General features: G+C 38.0%; 1 protein-coding gene across 2 annotated transcripts in view; it reads left to right on the forward strand.

Annotated features, from left to right (window-relative positions):
* tmem117 (transmembrane protein 117) overlaps window positions 1-21,195 on the forward strand; it is a 44,644-nt gene that overhangs the window by 2,683 nt on the left and 20,766 nt on the right. For both annotated transcript variants that reach the window (XM_048159108.1, XM_048159109.1), the window contains exons 2-3: window positions 1,624-1,932; window positions 14,132-14,264. In XM_048159108.1, coding sequence (XP_048015065.1) covers window positions 1,624-1,932; window positions 14,132-14,264 — 442 coding nt within the window. The remainder of the gene's footprint in view (window positions 1-1,623; window positions 1,933-14,131; window positions 14,265-21,195) is intronic.

Raw genomic sequence — 21,195 nt, forward strand, 5'->3', positions numbered from 1 at the left:
TGGGTTCTTTGACCTATTTCTTTAATTTTTGAGAGTTTGAATTGAATTTTTGAATTTAGTTGGTGTGTTTCTACTAAATAGTGCAAGGGGTCATTCTCTGGGTGTCCTGCCCTGTATGAAAGAGCACAGTGATGGTAGGCATCTGCCTGTGAGTCTGACAGATGAAACCAGAACTTCGCTGCTCTCTTCTGGATTTCAGATAAGAGAGGGAATCTGCCCAGTTCTGCCCTGCAACCCAGACTAGGGGCATTTCTGTGGAGACCCAGGATATTTTTGCAGAATTCGAGGTGGAAAATTTCAATAGGATTTTTGTCCCACGATTCATAGTTTAATTTAAATTTGGGGCCCCAGATTTCACAGCCGTACAAAAGAATGGGCTTGATGATGGCATCAAAAATTTTCATCCACAGTTTTATGGGTGGGTTGAATTTGAACAATGATTTTCTTATATTGTAATAAGCCCTGCGTGCCTTATCGGTCAGATCTTTCATTGCCATTTCAAATTGTCCAGAAGCTGAGATTGTGAGACCCAAATAATTATAATATGTGACATGATTGAGAAGTGTTCCCCCGATTGTAAAATTATATTTTTTGTCAGTAAGGCGAGGTTTTTTTTGGAAGATCATGATTTTGGATTTGTCCATGTTAATTGGTAAGGCCCAGTCGCTACTGTACTGCTCTAGAATTGAGAGGCTTTCATGCAGTCCTTCTTCATGAGGTGACAGCAGCAGAAGGTCGTCGGCGTACAGGAGGCATTTGATTTCTCTGCCCTCGAGGGTCAGACCAGGACAGGAGGACTTCTCAAGTGCTGATGCCAACTCATTGATATATATATTAAAGAGAGTCGGGCTGAGGCTGCAGCCTTGACGAACTCCTTTATTCTGACTGAAATAATCAGTTCGTTTGTCATTGATCTTGACACAGCATTTGTTCCCATTGTAAATGTCCTTTATGATATCATTTGTCCTTCCTCCTATTCCACTTTGGATAGGTTTTAGAAAAAGCCCATCATGCCATACAGAATCAAAGGCTTTTTTAAAATCAATGAAGCAGCCAAATATTTTTCCTTGTTTTTTTTGATGAACATATTTTTGTATTAGTGTGTGAAGTGTGTAAATGTGGTTTGATGTTCTCTGATTGGGCATAAATCCAATTAGTCTCTCTCTGTCTGTCTGTGTCTGAATGTATTTCTGAATGTCTGTCTGTCTGTCTGTCTCTCTCTGTCTGTCTGAATGTAATGTGACCCTGAATGTTTTTTATGAAATTCATCCTGTAGTGTTTATTTTTTTGGACTGGCACTTGTGAAGACTGTGATTCAGACAGTATAAATTATTATTTCATCCAGAAATCAAAAACATTTACTCACCCAAACTTGACTTTCTTTCCTCAGTGTAACACAAAAAGAGATAATTCGCTGAATGTTCACACTTCTTTACTATGCAAGCAAAACTCTAAAAAAGCACCATAAAAATATCGTAAAGCATCCCTTGTTTTGTTTCACGGCACAAAAGAAAGTCAAATGGGTTTGGAACAACAAGGGTGAGTAAGTAATGTTTCACTGCTGATTTACAGTATGAATCTCAGGCATTTAAGATTGAAATATCTCTGTCTGGTGTCTTTCAGGTGGACGATGTCTGGGCTTCCTCAGACGGATGGAGATTAACTCCCGCTTCCGCTATTATTTCCAGCACCCGTGGTCCCGTCTGGTCGTGGCCTACCTGGTCACCTTCTTCAACTTCCTGGTCTTCGCAGAGGACCCAGTGTCGCACAGCCAGACAGAAGCGCACATGATCGTAGTGGGAAACTGCTTCTCCTTCGTGGTGAATAAATATCCCGGAGGAGGCTGGAACGTCCTCAAAGTCCTGATGTGGATCCTCGCCATCATCACGGGCCTCATCGCCGGGAAGTTTGTGTTTCATCGACGCTTGTTTGGTACGTCTGTGGTTTCATTTCTTTTGATTCTGTATGCTGAAGTAAAAATTTTTTAGTAAGGTAGGTATTATGCTATTCTGAATTTATCCTGCCTTTTTAAAAATGTATTGATGTATTATTGGGATAAAAGTTATTAAATTCATCCCATTTTGATTCCTCATCTTGAAATTACTTTTTTATCATGGGAATATGCCAGTCAGAATCCTTCCTGCTTTAAAGAGCTTGAGTAAGCGACAGACTACAAAACTGCTGCATGCTTATAATAAACAGATTTGTTATAGTTATAGTGCTCTTTATAGTTATCGTTCTTGGTGTGAACTGGCTTTTATACGGACTTGTGTGTGTGACGGGCCGTTTGAGAGTGTTTTGTGTTTTCAGAGCTCCTGTGTGATAAATGATGCATCTCATCTTCAATCTGAACATGCCTGCATGAATCTCATTAATAATAAACATCCAGGCTTTAGATAACAACAGCCGACTGAGGCCTCGAGAAGTTTTTGTACATTTTAAGTCAATATGAAATCCAAATTGACCTTGTTTACTTTGCAAGTACACATTAGCATTGGCCCGTTTCTCATGCATTAAAATGTTTAAGTGATAAACAGCAATATTTACCTGTGTATATTTTTACTGTGTGTCGGTATATTAGTGCATATGCATGAAATCATCCTTCTATTCATTTAGTGTGTTTGTTCATTGATCGCGGTGTTAATTGGGCCCAAATGGAATCGACACACTTTCGTTGTATTTTCTGTGCAGATTTTGGGTTTGATTTAATTTGTTGAACTAAACACGGTAAAGTGTTAAATGATTTATTAAATTAAACTAAATGAGCTCAAAACATTTAATGAGTGCAGTGTAGAACAGCCCGTGCAATTATGCAGAAATCAGGGAACGTTCTGTGGAGATTCAGATGTGGATGAAAAAATAATTAACGGCATAGAAGTAAAACAGGAGGGATTTCAAAGCAAACGATGTAATCACGTCTGAACTTGATGCTTGTTGACAGTGTGTGATTAAATGTTGTTCCATGAGCCTCTAGACCTCATATATAGATGTCGAATTAATATATGATATAAATTGGACTATATAACAAACACAGACTGAATCTCATTGCTGATGATGTTCAGGTGTTTGTAGGCATCAGTAGATGGCAGCATTGAGTCAATGAACACATCCGCTGCTCTGAGATCAGCATATACCATTAGCATCCCCAAAAGTATTTGTTCTTGCACTTATAAATGTCTGAATGTGACAAATAGTGTAATATATTGTTTAGAAAGAAACACATTTGTTGTGTTTGAAATGCTGAATCAATAGTTTGCATGAACTGCACCTGTTCATTCACTAGAACACCAGAGGAGAAAATACCATTTCAGACACTTGATCTGATGGATCACATTCAGAAGAGTGAATCAATAATTTTTTGGAAAAATCTCTTTCGAGCTCTTGATATGAATGTCCTTCATTCATCATTGATGATCTGGAGGTGCGAGTGTGTTTTATTCCACTGCAATGTCTATCGATTGACTCATGTCTTGTTTCATGGATCTCTGTGAGTGTTTTTACTGGTGAAAAGCAAATATGTGAAACTTTGTGCAGGAAAATGAGCTGCTGAATAAAGGAACGGTCATACATGTGTCTTCAAGGACTTTACAAGTGAAGTTTTAAAGGGATATTCTCTCTTTTTGACTTGAGTTTTTAGTGGTATTTACAATATATACTACCAGTCAAAAGTTTGGAATAATTAAAATGTTAATGTTTTTGAAAGAGTCTCTTCTGCTCACTAAGATTGCATTTTTTTAAAATCAAATAATACAGTAAAAATAGTTTTCCACAAAAATCTGAACTGTTTTCAACATTGATAATAATCAGAAATCTTTCTTGAGCATCAAATCATCACATCAGAATGATTTCTGAAGGATCATGTGACACTGAAGACTGGAGTAATGATGCTGAAAATTCACAGGAATAAATTACACTTTACTATATATTCACATAGAAAACAGCTGCTTTAAATTGCAATAATATTTCACAATTTTACTGTATTTTTGATCAAATAAATGCAGCTTTGATGAGCAGAAGAGACTCTTTTTAAAATCATTAAACAATGTTAATTGTTTTAAACTTTTGACCGACAGTGTGAATATGAAAAAACATGCATGACAGTAACGAGAGACTCAAAAGCTTCTGTGCATGTTTCCAGCAGACAATGAAAAGCACATCAGGCCTGATTAATCGATGTGACTGCCGTTTCCGTGGAAACCGCCTCTAGAGACCCAGCTGGGTTTTGTGGGGCCGCAGGAGTGCTGAACCTGCGCGCAAATCGCCTGTGATGAATGAGGTTCGTCCCGGTTTGATTCTACCGAGACCCGGCGGAGGTAGTTAGTTAAGAGCAGGACTGAGGCAGCCTACATTCACCCAGCGGGGCCGCGGGCCCCTGGAGGGCCTCCCGACACTGTTTTTAGCACACGATATAATGAATGTTGCACAGATGCGAAGAATCATCTTCACCAGCCCTAAATTACTGCACAACTGGCCGGATCTGGCTTTGTGTTGGTCGTATTTATATCTGGATGGTTTTCAGAGCCCTATAAGAGCGTGCTTTAACCTTAAATCTTGTTTTCTGGAGCGCGAAGCGGCCACCTTTGGCCCGCTAATCTGCTGCTGTAAATGAGGAAGCGCCGCAGTCATTATTCGCTGCAGCTGCACTCGATCTGCAGCGCTGCAGTTTCCTGCTGTTTCCACAACTATGAACATCAGTGTTAGAGACGTAGATATACGTGCAAAATTAGGTTAAGACTCAAAAAGACTGAAATAAATTTGCATGAAATAAAGACTCGAATGAGAGTCACTAGTTGTCATCCAATAAGAGTCTAGAGCAAATTAATGTGGAGAAGATCAGATAATTTGATGAGAAATTATTGAGTTCATAACGAGATCTCTGACGTTTGTTCGCGGACTTTGGGATTTTTTTTTTATATATATACTGTAGATACTCTATGTGTGTGTGTGTGTATATAATATAATATTTCTTTTTAGCTTTATTTTAGTTTTAGTAATTTTAGTACTTCAACTTAAGTTTATTTTATTTCATTTACTTGTCAAGGCAGCATTTCTAATTTTTATTATTTTATTATTTTATTTATTTATCTATCCATTTAATTTATTTTTATTTTTTTTATTTTAGTACTTCAACTTATTTCAGATAGTTGCAAAGACAGTTTCTAATGTTCATTTAAGTTTTAAAGTTTTTCATCTAATATTTATATTTTATTTTAGCTTTATTTCACTTTTTAGTAGCTGTAGTTTTAGTTACTCCATCATAATCTTAACCTTATCCAGTAATCAGAGGGAAATGATAAGTTTTTCAGGAATAATGGTTTAATCCAGTCCTTGAACATGTTCTGCACCAACTGTGATGTTGGTGGATAAAATCACTCATTAAAAACAGAGTAACTTCTTAAACTACAGCGTCAGCACGTCTACAATTTGCCAAACTCAAATTAAAATGCAATTCGCTGAACACGTCCAAATGAATAAACTTCACTTCTGAGCCTTGCATATGATTTACATATAATATGAGCCCTTAGGTTTATGAAATATGAGCCAGTAAACTTCATCCAAGCAATATTTGTGTAAAATGCAATTAGATATAAGATAAAATATATATTTTTTTTTTGTATAAAAAAGCAAAGATCTGATTGTGATCTGTAAATGTGATGGGTTTTTCTTGATCAAGACAGTTTGTGCATAATTATTATGCAAGTTGAGGTTTCAGGGGGCCCTAGAATTGTACTGCGATTTCAACCCAGGGGCCCCTGATGTGTGTTTTGAGTTTTAAATGTCAGCATCACTCTGGTTTCTCAGCAATGTGTGACGGTTTCCACCAGAGGGCGACGTCTGTCAGGACATGAGACCTCAAGTGCTGCTGGGAAGGTCCTTTTTATGAGTCAATATGAGGTGATTCTAGTGAGAATCAAATGGACTCATTGGACAATATCTTCTTTTTTTTCTTTTCTTTTTTTTAAGGTTTTTAGCACTATTGCATTATTTGTATAAAATGCAATTAGATATAAGATAAAATCTTTTTTTTTTTTTTTTTTGTATAAAAGAGCAAAGATATGTTTTGTCTTCCAAACAAAATATTTACTTGAAGTTTTAAGATTTTAAGTTAACATTTCAGTAATTTAACGACACATTCACATGTTCGTGATTCTCTGATATTGGTTAATAGTCACGTGACATGCAGGTGAACAGATAAAATATCTAATCTTTTTTTTTAGTAAGACTTTTATTTGGAACTATTTCACCCCATAAACCAGCTAAAGCTGTCAAGTTTTTATCAACCTTAATTAACTGAATTCATATGAACCGGCATGTAAATGTGAACGTAATTACGATCAACTTTTACCATGATTTTCTTCTCAACTCTGAGATTCTGGGCTTAAAATCACAGTTTCCCACTATAATAATTCTGACACTGTGGTGACATTCATCTCATAAATCCCATCATTCTGACTCCAGTAGCTTTAACCATGTGAGAGAAATGGCCTCTTAAAGCTGATTGTGAATATAACACTAGTGTTTGGCACACTGCATTTTTACTCCAAAAAATAAATAAATAAAAATATAGCTGCAAGCAGCAATTAAGGGGCCAAGCACAAAGAAGGCACGACAAGTCATGCCATCACAGCTGGGAGCATCAGACTGATTGCAATTAAAGACATATTAAGATAATTTTAGGCAAAATGACTGAAAAATCAAAAAGAGTCACTAATAATTTAGTGGCACACTTTTAACCATTAGGTGGTGCTGTGGCCAAATTGATGTGGTGTTGTCAGAGTGAGGTGACAATGACACATGCAACGTTTGGTTTCAATATGCCAAAGCATTGCAGATATACAGCCTCAAGAGTAATTTAGGCATCATGACTCAACTATGTTGTTGTGTTATATGAAAACAATTTTGTTTAATGACATGAAATCCAGAACTTTTTGTCGGCATAGTCCGTAAGTGATTTTGGTGAAAATCAGACCAATGGACTAGGAGGAGTTTGAAAAAGTAGGTTTTGAATGAAAATCAACAGACCGGACAGAAAGTTTGGCCAAATATGGCAACTTTCGTATCTATGTTCTCAGCATGACCCAAGGAATATATCAAGACAAAAGGCTAATTTAATCAAAAGTTATTAGCATTTTTGGAAATTTCATTATAAGTTTTGGCCACAAGGTGGCGCTGCCCCACAACATTTTGAGCACTATCAGAGCACAGTGCCAATGATACATACCGAGTTTCGTAACAATAAGTGAATGCATTCATGAAATACAGCATTTTACGACAAAATTCAAAATGTTTAATGCCTAAAATGGCTGATAGGCGAAAACTGGATATCATTCTACTCGGCATGTTGCCCCGACTCTAATGAGACCACTTTTATAATTAGAATTATAAGCACATTTTATCATTAAATTAGTTATGAGCAAAAAATAAATTTTTCATATCTCCGGACCAGTAGGTGGCGCTGTGTCAAAATGCAGCATGTAACCTCAGGTCATGCTTGTGATGACACGTACCAAGTTTGGTCAGAATACGATAAAGCGTTGAGGAGATACAGCCTTGCATCTATGTTCGCAAGCGCTACGTAAAATCAGTTTGCGCGTTTTTCAAAAACGCTTTGACGAAAACCATACGTTTTTGACGGCATGGTCTGAAGATGATCTGGTTCAATTTTGGTTCAATTTTCGATTGGTATGGTGCAATCAAATTGTTTTGAGACAAGGAATTTTGTTTCTAGCCCTTACAGTTCATAAGTTATTAGCATAAAAGTAAGTGCAAATTGGGACAGGTGGTGGCGCTAGAGTGATTGCAATAGAGAATCCAAATTTGCTATGGTGACAGGTCAGACTGTCCTCTATCTGTGTGCCAAATTTTATAACTTTCCCATAAGCAGTTCTATGGGCTGCCATAGACTCCTAGTGCACACGTCTGATCAAATACTGCATACTGAACTTATTGCAAATGTAGAAGGTCATCCGGATGTTCCATACTGAAAATAGACCCAATTTTATCCCACCCCTGATTTAATGCAACACTGCATACTGCACACTGAAGACTGCACACATCACACACACAATGAGCACTACACACACTACATACTTCGTTCTACACATTATTTATGAACACTGTTTTGCAATCTATATGCTGTACACTACACAATGCACATCACACTCTATACACTATAGAAAACACACTACATAGTACACACACACACACAGCACTTCAGAATATGAGCTCATAAATAATTACCATAAAACGCTCTTCTAAAGGACACATTTTCCTTATGTCGGGGAATAAAATAAGAAGGCCGTCGTTAATCATCTGGCCCGTTTGTCCCAGGTTACGAGATCTTGTCAGCACTTTACAGCAGTTTTATCACTCAACGTCGCGGTTTCCATGGAGACAGACGGTTAGTTAACGGGCTGAAGAGGTTAAGCAGAAGGGTTGAGTTGAGAGCGTGGGCCAAATGAGGTGTGATTTTGATGCCGATGGATCCTCGTGGGGGTTTGGCGTCTCTAATATGTTGTTTCGGAGGTTGATCACGACACAGATGTTGGAGAATCAGTCTGAACTCGGTTAATGTCCGTGATGTGACCCGTCATGCTGTGTTCTTGATTGGCATGAATATCTAGACATGAAGCGCTTTCAGAAATGGCCACATCATCACCGTGTCATTTCAGGTTGAACGTCTCGTGGCAAATGGAAGTGTTTCGAAGCGTTTGTGAGGCCTTGTGCTGAACGTCTCTATAAAGCTGCTCCGTCGCAGCTCGTATCTTCAGAGGAATCTCAAGTCCATCTCATTTCCTCGACATCAGCTGATGCGACTGTGATAACGGTGCTTGTGCCTGCACAGTTTCTTCTGCATTTTGAAGTGAAAAAAGAGGATTTTCCCTGTAGATTTTGTCATATGCATTTGAGATGCATTTTGAATGTCAAGCTGTATTTTCGTTTAAAGAACCTTTCACAAAGTCTTGATGTTGTTTTTGTGCACTACTAGAGCAGGTTTTCCTGCTTGAATGTTGATTATTTTCCTCATGTTCTTCCCAGTCTGTCAGTAACGCTCTGTTTAGTTCCTGTCTCTATGAGGCCCCTCCTTCTGAAAAGCACAATGTGCTCTGATTGGTCGGCTGGAGCAGTGTGTTGTGATTGGTGTTTGGGAAATGTTCCCCCCTTATCATAACCGCCAGTTTCAACACACTACTAACTAACTCAACCAGGCCCCGCCCCTTTATTCTGCATATGAATTATTTAAATGAGGAATACTGTGAAGAAAACTCAATGGAGGCGTTTCAGGGAATTCAGAAACGCTGTTATGGAGAAGAACTCCCGCTGGAGGGACTTTTTCATGCTCATTACACACTAAATAAACATGTCTTGTAAGTCCTGTAGCTCATCAGGTAAGGAATGACACAAGCAACACTAATGTAATGGGTAAAATTCACACATACTGTATGAATGTAAATGCCAAGACTGTCTCACTATGGTAACATTAATTTCAAGAAACCCTCATTGGTCATTAGAGGAACCTGCTAAAGGAATGATTACGGCGACTTGTTCTCGGAGCCGCTGTTAGCTAAAGTGAGTCTGACAGGGTTAGCGGGACAGATGGAAATGTTCATGTCTAATGAGCAGGACGGTTCCTCTCTTCGCCACAATATGTGTAATAAATTACTGCTGATTCAGGCCGGTGTGGTCGGGTCGGTCTGTGGCCCTGAGTGCGAATCTAATGGAGAGATGAATCGCTCGCTGCCGCAGCGCTGACAGGAGAAAGTCAGTTTCTGGGGAAAAATTAACCGTCGGCTGCTAAACAAACACGCTGCTGCTGGAAAAACAAACTGTGAAGTGCTAAAGCTCTCTACCGGTGTGTGTGTGTGTGTGTGAGATTTTCAGACTTGGATGTTTTGATTTAACAGAACTATTTTTTTTTTTTTTTTTTACTGACTCCAAATGAGATTTTTCTGTCTGGCCGAGACGTGATGCAACTTTAAGAAAGCTTTGCAAAATAAAAAATTCACTTTGAGAAGAGTTTTCTCGATGATTCCCTGATAACTGTGAATGAACTGAATCTTTCCCTGGATCTCTGAATGATTGAAGGATCTAAAACAGTCACACAAGCTTCGTTTCTGACGGAGTAAGACGTTACAGGCGCTCGTGTGATGGGAACACAGATGTGAAGATTACGAGTCATGAATGTTTAAGGGCTGCTGTCATGAGGAATTGAAATGTCCTTGATCTCATCTGGTTCATTGTATTATGAAATGTACTGTAACTTTTACAGCGAAAAACTTCCACCTGAAAAACAAATTTAAATTTACAATTGAGCTCAGTGAAGAAAAAAAACATTTAAGATTATGGCTTAGTGAAATATTAATTGCAAATATACTTAATGCTAAACTTTTATTATTTGTGTTTTGTTAGAATCAACTGAAAGAAAAATGGTTTATTTTTGTGTTTCCCAGTTAATGTATCTGAATATGCATAAAACAAGATAAATTGACTTGAGAAGCAGCAGTAAGATATTAAGAATGTTATTTCTTGAATATACGTGTATTTTGTCTTACTGTCTTTTTTTAACTTATATGTATTAAAACAAATGACAAAAATCTCCCAGTGCACTAAAACAAAATGCACTTATATTCAAGAAACAAAAAGACTTAATATCTTACGTAGTGGTGCTTCTAATGTTCTATCTGTGGTTCTAACGTTCTAACATTCTATCGGTCGTGACTCGTTCTAATGTTCTAATAATAATAATAATAATTCCTTACATTTATATAGTGCTTTTCTGGACACTCAAAGCGCTTTACATATTGAAGGGGGAATCTCCTCAACCACGCGTCATGCTTTTATTTCGTTTCACCTTTTTTATTCAAAATATTCACAAACTTCTGATATTCCGATTCTCAAATATGTATGTGTAAGTGAGTGTGTTTTGTCGTTTAAAAACCTTAATAAATGATTTTGATCTATAACACGAGATGGGTGCCGCCATGTTTGTTTGCGCCGCTGTTCAGAGAGTCAGTTACAGCACGTGAATTCATCAATTTCTCCCAAAATTCATGTAAGTAAGTGGCCGGTGATCTGGGATAAAATAGTCAACTTTATAGTTACTTACACAATGTGTATCTGATATGAATAAAACACGTTGGCAAATTATATTTGAATTGATTGTTATTGCTGCTTCCATAGACATCAGTGTGTATTTTACAAACTATAAATGTGTTCTTTTACTAGTACTTATATATATTTAAATGTCTGAAACCTAAAATAAACATTATGTTGTTGAAAACACTGCATAGTTGTGATAAATGACAAGCACTGCTGAGCGCGTCCGTCTCTGGCTCAGCGCCAGCCAAAGCATGAAAGCACAGTTTGAAGTGACGTCTCTGAACGTTCTAAATCCCATATGTGGGACAGTACCGCTCAAAAGGCTAATAGAGATGGGCACAAAAATGACCAAATTTCCTCTCGTTTGTCGCGCCCCACTTGTCATGTCTCTATTCCCCACTAGTGAGAAACGCTGGGCTTCAGGGTGATATGGCTGCTGGCAGCCATTCTATCTGTCGTTCTAACGTTCTGTTGTTCTAACATTGTATCGGTCGTGACTCGTTCTAACGTTGTGTCTGTCATTCTAACGCTCTCTTTCGTTCTAACATTCTGTCATTTTAACATACTATCTGTTATGTTGTTCTATCTGTTGTTCTAACATTCTATCTGTTGTGACTCGTTCTAACTTTCTATCTGTCGTTCTAACATTCTATCTGTCATTCTAACCTTTTATCTGTTGTTCTAGCGTTCTATCTGTTCTAACATTCTATCTGTCATTCTAATGTTCTAATATTCTCTGTTGTGACTCGTTCTAACGTTCTAACATTCTATCGGTCGTGACTCGTGCTAATGTTCTATCTGACGTTCTAACGTTCTAAATGTCTTTCTAATGTTCTGTGGTTCTAACGTTCCATCTGTCATTCTAACATACTATCTGTTGTGACTCGTTCTAACTTTCTATCTGTCGTTCTAATATTCTATCTGTCATTCTAACCTTTTATCTGTTGTTCTAGCGTTCTATCTGTTCTAACATTCTATCTGTCATTCTAATGTTCTAATATTCTCTGTTGTGACTCGTTCTAACGTTCTAACATTCTATCGGTCGTGACTCGTGCTAATGTTCTATCTGACGTTCTAACATTCTAAATGTCTTTCTAATGTTCTGTGGTTCTAACGTTCTATGTTGTTCTAACATTTCATCTGTCATTCTAACATACTATCTGTTATGTTGTTCTATCTGTTGTGACTCGTTCTAACTTTCTATCTGTCGTACTAATGTTCTATCTGTCGTTCTAACGTTCTGTTATTCTAACCTTTTATCTGTTGTTCTAGCGTTCTATCTGTTGTTATAAAATTTTATCTGTCATTCTAATGTTCTAATATTCTCTGTTGTGACACGTTCTAACGTTCTATGTCATTCTAACGTTCTAACATTCTATTGGTCGTGACTCGTTCTGATGTTCTATCTGACGTTCTAACGTTCTAAATGTCTTTCTAACGTTCTGTTGTTCTAACGTTCTATCGGTCGTGACTCATTCTAACATTCTATCTGTTGTTCTAACATTCTATGTCGTTCTAACACTGTCATTCTAACATACTATCTGTTATGTTGTTCTATCTGTTGTTCTAACATTCTGTCTGTGACTCGTTCTAACTTTCTATCTGTCGTTCTAATTGTTATCTGTTCTAACATTCTGTCGTTCTAACGTTCTGTCATTCTAACCTTTTATCTGTTGTTCTAGCGTTCTATCTGTTCTAACATTCTATCTGTCATTCTAATGTTCTAATATTCTCTGTTGTGAGTCATTCTAACGTTCTAACATTCTATCGGTCGTGACTCGTTCCAATGTTCTATCTGACATTCTAATGTTCTAGATGTCTTTCTAACGTTCTGTGGTTCTAACGTTCTATCTGTTGTTCTAACGTTCCATCCGTCATTCTAACGTGACTCGTTCTATTGACAGAACTGTCATTCTCTTGTACCCCCATTGTATCTGTCATTCTATCGTTCTAATTTTTTATCTGCCGTTCTAATGTTCTATCTGTCGTTCTATCGCTCTAACATTATATCTATCACTTTTTCATTCTATTTGTATATTGTATATCTATATTGTCTGTCTGTCTATCCATCTATCTGGAGAACTATTTGTACAACTGTTTGCTGCCTATGTAGTATGTTGTTCCAAATCACTCACTTGAGGGTAAATGTCAGCTAGGCAGCTCTCTAGGTTTTGTAAACGAAGCTCTTAAGTGTAGTTTAAATGCTCTACGTGTGTGGAATGATCAAACTCTGTCCGTGTAAGCGTTACTGACACCGTCTTTAACTTTAGTCTTCTTTAATCACTTTAAACAGACACTCGTGGAACCCTTCCTCTGCACTCGCAGGACTGAAATCACCTCCGCGGCAGTTCAGAGGAGACGCTGAAGGGCGCGATTAAGCATTCAGGGCGGATTCACGGACATCGGAATCAATCTCGCGCTTTGAAAGAGAGCGAGAGTGCACCAGAGACAAAGAAAGATGTTCCGTACTGTCATTTGATCCTTCAGGTGAAAAAAAATAATGGAAATTTCCTCGCAGGTCATGAATAGCTCGGCTGTAATGATTTCAGCCTCTTCATGAAGCCAAAACACGGGTTCTGAGAATCAATTGCTGTTGAGGAAGGTACAGAAGCCTTGTGCATGTGGCGGGTTTATTCGGTCTGCAAGGCAGAACTTGGCGCCCAACGTAGGGACAGACGGATTTAATCAGCAGAAATTACAGGTTGAAGAGATGATTAGTTATATGGAGCTTTCCAGGTGCTAATTATCATGTCTGGATCAGTGAAGGTCATACCGTAATGAACAGAAACTGCCTGCGCTGCAAGGTTATCATTAACTAAAATTAAAACTGTTTAAAACATTTTGTTAATTCAAATAAAGCTGAATTCTGCTTATGAGAAACATCTAACAATGTTCTCGTGTTGCATCACATACACTTCATGTACGATATGTTTATGTGTCTGCTAACTAGAATTGTTGAAGTCAAGCATGGAAACGTGCATCACTCACGTTGCTTTAAAACGTTAATTGTAACTTTTCTTTTGTGTCTCAGGTCGTCTACTGCGTCTGAAGATGTTTCGTGAAGACCACGGCTCTTGGATGACCATGTTTTTCACCACGATTCTCTCGCTCTTTGTCTTCTCTCACATCTATAACCTCCTCCTGCTCATGAACGGACGGATGGGGTAAGAGATATCGTCTTAGAAGAGACTTTTTTCAAAAGAGTTGTTCCTTCATTCCCTATTCCCAGGTTTTCTCAGTAGGGATGACAGTTGTTTGGAATTTAACGATTTTGGCTCTTTAATTCCATCAATATTTGCTTTTATACTTTTTAGAAAGCACCCAATAATTGGTTAACTGAGCGGTTCAAATCTTTGAGTGTGTTTGAGTCTGATTCATGATTCGTTTTGAATGATTCCATTAAATGAACCAAGCATGATATTTATCTGTTCCTAAATCAGGCTACATAATAACTATGGAGTTCAAGACTAATTTGTGAGTGTTTTTGAAAGATTTACTATAATTTATAAATAAAAAAGCGAAAAGTGGGTAAAAATAGTATAAAATCTGTGCTGTTTATAATTTTAATTACTTGTTTTTTACGATTCAATAAACAAATCGAGCATGAGATTTATTTGTTCATAAATCAGGCTAAATAATAACCATAGCCTGATTTTCGAACAAAGGAGTTTTTTGTTAAAAAAAGACATGAAAAAGAACCAGCTAAAAGAATCATAACTAAATTAGACTACATTCATCATTCTGTGTGTTTGTTGTTGCATGCAGAAATGCAACAGAAAGTACTTACTCAGTCAAAATTAAAACATAATTTCCACCATTGCGAATCTGAATAAAAATGGTTCTCTATTCCCGACCCTGTTCTTCATCCTCTTTGTGGAATTGAATTGACCAGCCGTGCATGAGTCCATTAAGCTTTAAGCGCATTGAAGCACTGACCCGAGGATCAGCATCTTCAGTCTGCTTTACATTATTACCAGGAACAGAATGAGTACATATGATCTCAGATCAGCACGTGTGCATACAGTCAACCGTGGGCCGTTTGAGAACACGCCGCCACTTCAATTTCACGAGCAAGATGGATGCCTCACTTACGGTTTGATTCGCCATCTAATGTTCAGCTCTGCACACGGCCGATGCTTTCACATTACAGTCGTCTGTTTGGAGAACGACTGCACCATTTTTCTGTGAGATTGAACGTTGAGTGATCGTACCACCATACATCTTCTCAAGGTTAAATGCGGCCAACACTGAGCATGGCAATCCTGGCCATAAAAGCACTATCAGAATGAGCAGAGGTTTGACTGATCAAAGACTAGTTTGACAGTGTTTCAAACAGTTAGAGTGTGAGAAACCTTTGTTGTTTTATTAAATCATTAAAAACTTTGATGAACAAAGATATGAAGGCAGCAGACAGCACTCAACAAATGAGTGCCAATTGCAAGTATATAAACACATTTTATTTATTTTTAAATGTATTTTTATATATATATAAACATCATCACACATCATTGCCTTCACTGTGATTGGCTGGGAAAGTCCATTTATGTATTGTAAACAATTTGTATTGTTTTTCCTCCAATAACTAACTTTACTCGTTGGACGTCTAAATTAAATAAAAAATTAAATATATAAATATAGCACCAAACCTAAGTAAAAGTTGCCTTTGACAAGTTTATAAACCTATTTATTTTTAAAATTATATTTAAATTCTTAAGAATCTTTTTTTATATTGTTCATTGTTAATTAAAACAATATTTGTATTGTTGTCCTTCAGTAACTAACTTGACCTTCTCAATGTCTAATATAAAATATATAAAGGTGGTATATCAATTTTTTTTTTTTTTTTTTTCTATCATTTATAATAATTTTTATATTATGTTACTTAAAAACAATATTTTTTATTGTTTTTCTCCAATAACCTGCTGAACATCTAATAAATTTAAATAAAAACTAATTAAATAAATAAATAAACAAAACTAAATAAAAAAAAAATGTATATATATGACATATATATGGCACCAGATGTTAGTAAAATTGACTTTTGCAAGTATATAAATCTATTTATTTAAAAAATATATTCTTCATGAACTAATGTGACCTGCTGGAAGTCTAATAAATGAACTGAAAATGAAAAGTGAGACAGTGGATGTGTTCACTTAATTTTTTTGATGGGTTTGTTTTAATAATTGAGTGTGATTGTAATGAGGTTGATCTCAGAGCAGGTGTGATGTCCTCTCTCACAGATAGGTGGCGCTGTTGTACAGTCAGTCGAGCAGCACGTTCCCCTCAGGAGCCGTCTGTCTCTCGCTCCTGTCTCTCTGACAGCATGTGTCTGATGTTTTCGGATCCGTCATGAGAAATTATTGTTTACACCTGTGCGGAGAGACGACCTGCGCGAGTCCCGGCGCTCGCGGCACAAACCCTCTCATTCACAGACAGTCGGATCTGATGGCCGTGTCATTATGTTTTTACTGTGACTCTGATTCACTCTCAGAATAAATGTCAGATTAACGTCGCAGAATATCTGTAGTGTCTTCAGCATCTGTCCTTAATGCTTTACCATGGTAACAGCTACGGTTACTACAGTTATTGTGATCTTCGTTTAGTTAAACTTTGATTGTTTTAATGACAGTGTTACGATACTAAGTGAATACTCTCTTACTCTAGAACTGGTTACCATAGTAAATTCATCTCTTTTTAGACACACACATACAGTAGAATATGTTTGACCTGTGTTTGTTCATATAAGACAATGAAATGTCATATTTCATCCCAAAACAAAAAGGAAAAATTGAAATCAAATCAAAATCTGTCTCTCAGCATCTGTTGCCTCTCATCCTTCCTCCTCATTGATATTCTTTTATTCTCTGTGACCCCCCCCCCCCACACACACACAATAACACCCGCTCAAACCCCCACATCACACACTCTCAACAACAAGTTCTGCTTCCTCCCCCTTCACACACACACACTGGCAGCCTCTCAGTGTGCTTGTGATTGAAATGAACATCATAAACACTCACATTCTCTCTCTGCATGTCATAAAAAGGCTGTTGAGAGTCCAGCAGTCCAACTGATTTCATAGTGAATTCTCTCTCTCTTTTTTTATAAATGACATCATAATGGCCTTTATGACATCATTTCCACCTTTATTAAATCATTACAGCCTTTATTGCGTCATTACCGCAGCCGCTCTCAGCATCTAGAGCCTAATACACATATGATGATGATGATGATGATGATGATACTACTTCATCCTCAGCTCAGTGTGTGTTGTGTGCTGTGGGCGGGGCTGTGACAAGGGGCGGAGTCAGCGTTCAGCCCCTTTAACTCATCACCACTCGAGGCGTCCGTTACAGGCATACATCATGTGCTAATTAAGCAGCGTTATTTAATTAAGAGTGCAGATCGCATTACTCACGGCCAATTAGGAGCCGCAGCGCCACCCGTGTGAGAGAGACAGCTGCACGCGCTCAGAGAGAGAGACACAGAAACCAGTGCAATAACATCAGCAACATTGTGGAAAATCCCACAATGCATTGCAACAAGAATCCATCCCAGTTTTAGTGTAAACAATTATTCAGTGCGCATTATTCAAAATGCATTGACTTATAGCCAGTAGTCTCGCTTATTGAGAGAAAATAACTCGGCGGTTTATAAAAGTGCATTTCTGTGCGAGTGTGTTTTGTCCGTGTAAATTTGTGCCTCCGTTTCAATCTGGCACTTGTAGGCAGACGAACTGGGCTGTAACGGTGCTGCGGCTCTCGTGTAATTGAAAACGCTGAAACATCCTGTTTGGGTCCCTGGATAAATGTTGTGGTTATGGCGAAGAGGTCCTGAAGGTGATGTTTCTTAGCCGGCGGCGTTGACACCTCACCACTTAATCAATATCTGCTGGATAGACCCAGAGCATGGAGAATATCTCATTTCGAGACAGATATTTGAAGGTCATTGGCTCATGGATCCAGAATGACCTTTGACCTTTACGAGCTTGAGGACTGGATGGAGATAATCTGTTTTATTTTATCAGTAGAAGAACATTAAATTTCATTTTAATCAATATCATGCGTTTCAGATGAAACCTAATAAATCAGTCGCGCTCTCTGGTAATTGTTACGATAAATCAAAAACGAGCGTCTAGGTTGTGGCTTTTCATATGCAATTATTAAACTATGTAAATCTGAGGAATATTAATATGTCAGAATGACTCATGACGTTATTATTTCATACTGATAAATATGTGGGATTTTTTATTATTTAATTTTGGAGCGTTACTGGACGTTTTGCTCCACAACATTTACGTTTTATTTTGGGGTGAACTAAACATAATCAATATGTAACATGGTTCTGAATTAATAGAATATTCATATGACATGGTACATGGCCAAAATATATGGTAATACTATGGTATATGTTGGTACTTCAATGATACATGCCTAAAAACCTGGTATTAACATGGAAAATGTAAAAAAAAAAAAAAACATGGTAATTCAATAGTACATGCACAAAAAAACTGGTAATACTATGGTACATGTTCAATAAACCATGGTAATTCAATGGTACATGTCCACAAAACATTGTAATACTATGGTGAATGCCCAAAAACATGGTATTACCATGGGAAATATAAAAGAAAAACATGATATTACCATAGTAAATGTTAAAAAAACATGGTAATTCAATAGTACATGTCCACAAAACATTGTAATACTATGGTGAATGCCCAAAGACATGGTATTAACATGGGAAATATTCAAAACACATGATATTACCATAGTAAAGGTTAAAAAAGCATGGTAATTCAGTGGTGCAGGTCCAAAAACCATCATAATACTATGGTGAATATCCAAAAATATGGTATTTACATTGGAAATGTTCACAAAGCATGGCAATTCAATGGTACATGTCAAAAAAAAACATGGTATATATATATATATATATATATATATATATATATATATATATATATATATTGTGTTTATAGTAAATGTTTATGGTAAAACATGGTATTAACATGGGAAATGTTCAAAAAACATGGTTATTTAATGGTATCTGTCCAAAAAACATTGTAATACTATGATGTACGTCCATGGGAAAAATGTGCTATTACCATAGAAATGTATAAAAAAAAACATGATATTACCATGGGACATGTCCAAAAACATGGTAATACTATGGTGCATGTTAAAAAAACATGGTATTTCAATTTCAGCATTAGGGTGAGTAAATGATGACATAATTTGTTATGGGGTAAACAAAACCCTTTAAACTAGGTCATGTTTTTTTTAAGAATTTGATGCTGTGAACCAGAGAATAAATTGGGAGAGGAAAAACAGTTTGACTATGTAGGCCAGGGGGAGGGGTCTGTGTGGAAGGGGCGTGGCCAGTGATTTCTCACAGGTCAGTCCAGCTGGAGATGAGCCGCTTCCACTGTTACTGTGACAACTGCAGAACTCCCGTGAGATTAACACATGCACATATAGGCCGAATCGTACATCAGGAAGTGACATGTAGTTTAAGTGTGAGAGGGTGTGTGTGTGTGTTACCAGCAGCCAGACTAACTGCTCAACATGATAATCACGTTAAGTGCTGTTTTACAAGCAGCCGGTACCATAAATCAGCCTGTTTCTGCACTAGTAGCTGTCTAATCTAACACTCGGTGTTGCTTATAAAACTTTGGCAAATTTTGCCTTCAGTCCAGAATGAGGTTCCCTCAGGGAGATCCGCAGAAGTCTGCATAATTTACATTTGTGTCTGTGTGAGAGGGAACATTTACTTGCTAATTCCTCATAATAATCAGCTTCGTTTATTCTGTTTCTGCAGTTCCGCTTTAAAACTGCAAACGGAAACTCGCTTAAATGAGAGCAAATAATACAGCGCTGACATTTTCACATTTATTGATTTGCATTTGTTCTTGTCAGTCTGACAAGATGTAATAATCAGGAATGTGACACATTTATAGTTATATTTATGCATTTAGAAGATGCTTTTGTAACCCTTCCTGTTCGAACCGCCACTCTAAGCGGGACTCGAACCCGGGTTCGCCGGCATGGGAGTCAGGTGCTCTAACAAGGTCGCTAAAGATCACAGTCTCTAGAGCGCCTCTTGAGATCAGGGGAGTGAGGTTTACATACACGGCTCTTACCAGCCTATGTTTATTACACTCACCTCCCTAAACCTCACTCCCATCCGGGTCACGTGCTCTAACAAGGAGGCTAAAGACCGCAGTCTCTAGCGTCAGTCTCAGAGCACCTCTTGAGATCAGGGGAGTGAGGTTTACTCCCCTAAATCTCACTCCCATCCGGGTCACGGCACCAATTGAACCCCTCCTGATCAAACCGCCAACACTAAGCGGGACCTGAACCCGGGTCCGCTGGCATTGAAGACGGGTGCTCTAACAAGGTGGCTAAAGATCACAGTCTCTAGAGCGCCTCTTGAGATCAGGGGAGTGAGGTTTACATACACGGCTCTTACCAGCCTACGTCTATTACACTCACCCCCCTAAACCTCATTCCCATCCGGGTCACAGCACCAGTTGAACCCCTGCTGATCGAACCTCCCAGTCTAAGCGGGACTCGAACCCGGGTCCGCTGGCATAGGAGACGGGTGCTCTAACAAGGAGGCTAAAGACTGCAGTCTTTAGCGTTAGTCTCAGAGCACCTCTTGAGATCAGGGGAGTGAGGTTTACATACACGGCTCTTACCAGCCTACATCTATTACACTTACCCCCCTAAATCTCACTCCCATCCGGGTCACGGCACCAATTGAACCCCTCCTGATCGAACCGCCAACTCTAAGCGGGACCTGAACCCGGGTCCGCTGGCATTGGAGACGGGTGCGATGAAATGGAAGTAGTGACAGATCTTTCATTCCATATTGTGACGTACATCCGAGTGAAACAATGTAGGGCTGGACTTAGTTCTATGCATCGGTTGTTGATTGGATGTTGCGATGTGGGCGTGGCTCTTAAAAAAAAACAGAGGCGGGGTCTGAATGTGATTTTGCAGTGGATTCTAAAAAGGGGTGGAGTTTAAACAGACTAAATGATTGGAGAATGTATGTCAGAGAGAAGCTATGATGTTCTGATTAAAAATG

This window comes from Megalobrama amblycephala, linkage group LG15 (genome assembly GCF_018812025.1).
Source record: "Megalobrama amblycephala isolate DHTTF-2021 linkage group LG15, ASM1881202v1, whole genome shotgun sequence".
NCBI classification, from domain to species: Eukaryota; Metazoa; Chordata; class Actinopteri; order Cypriniformes; family Xenocyprididae; genus Megalobrama; species Megalobrama amblycephala.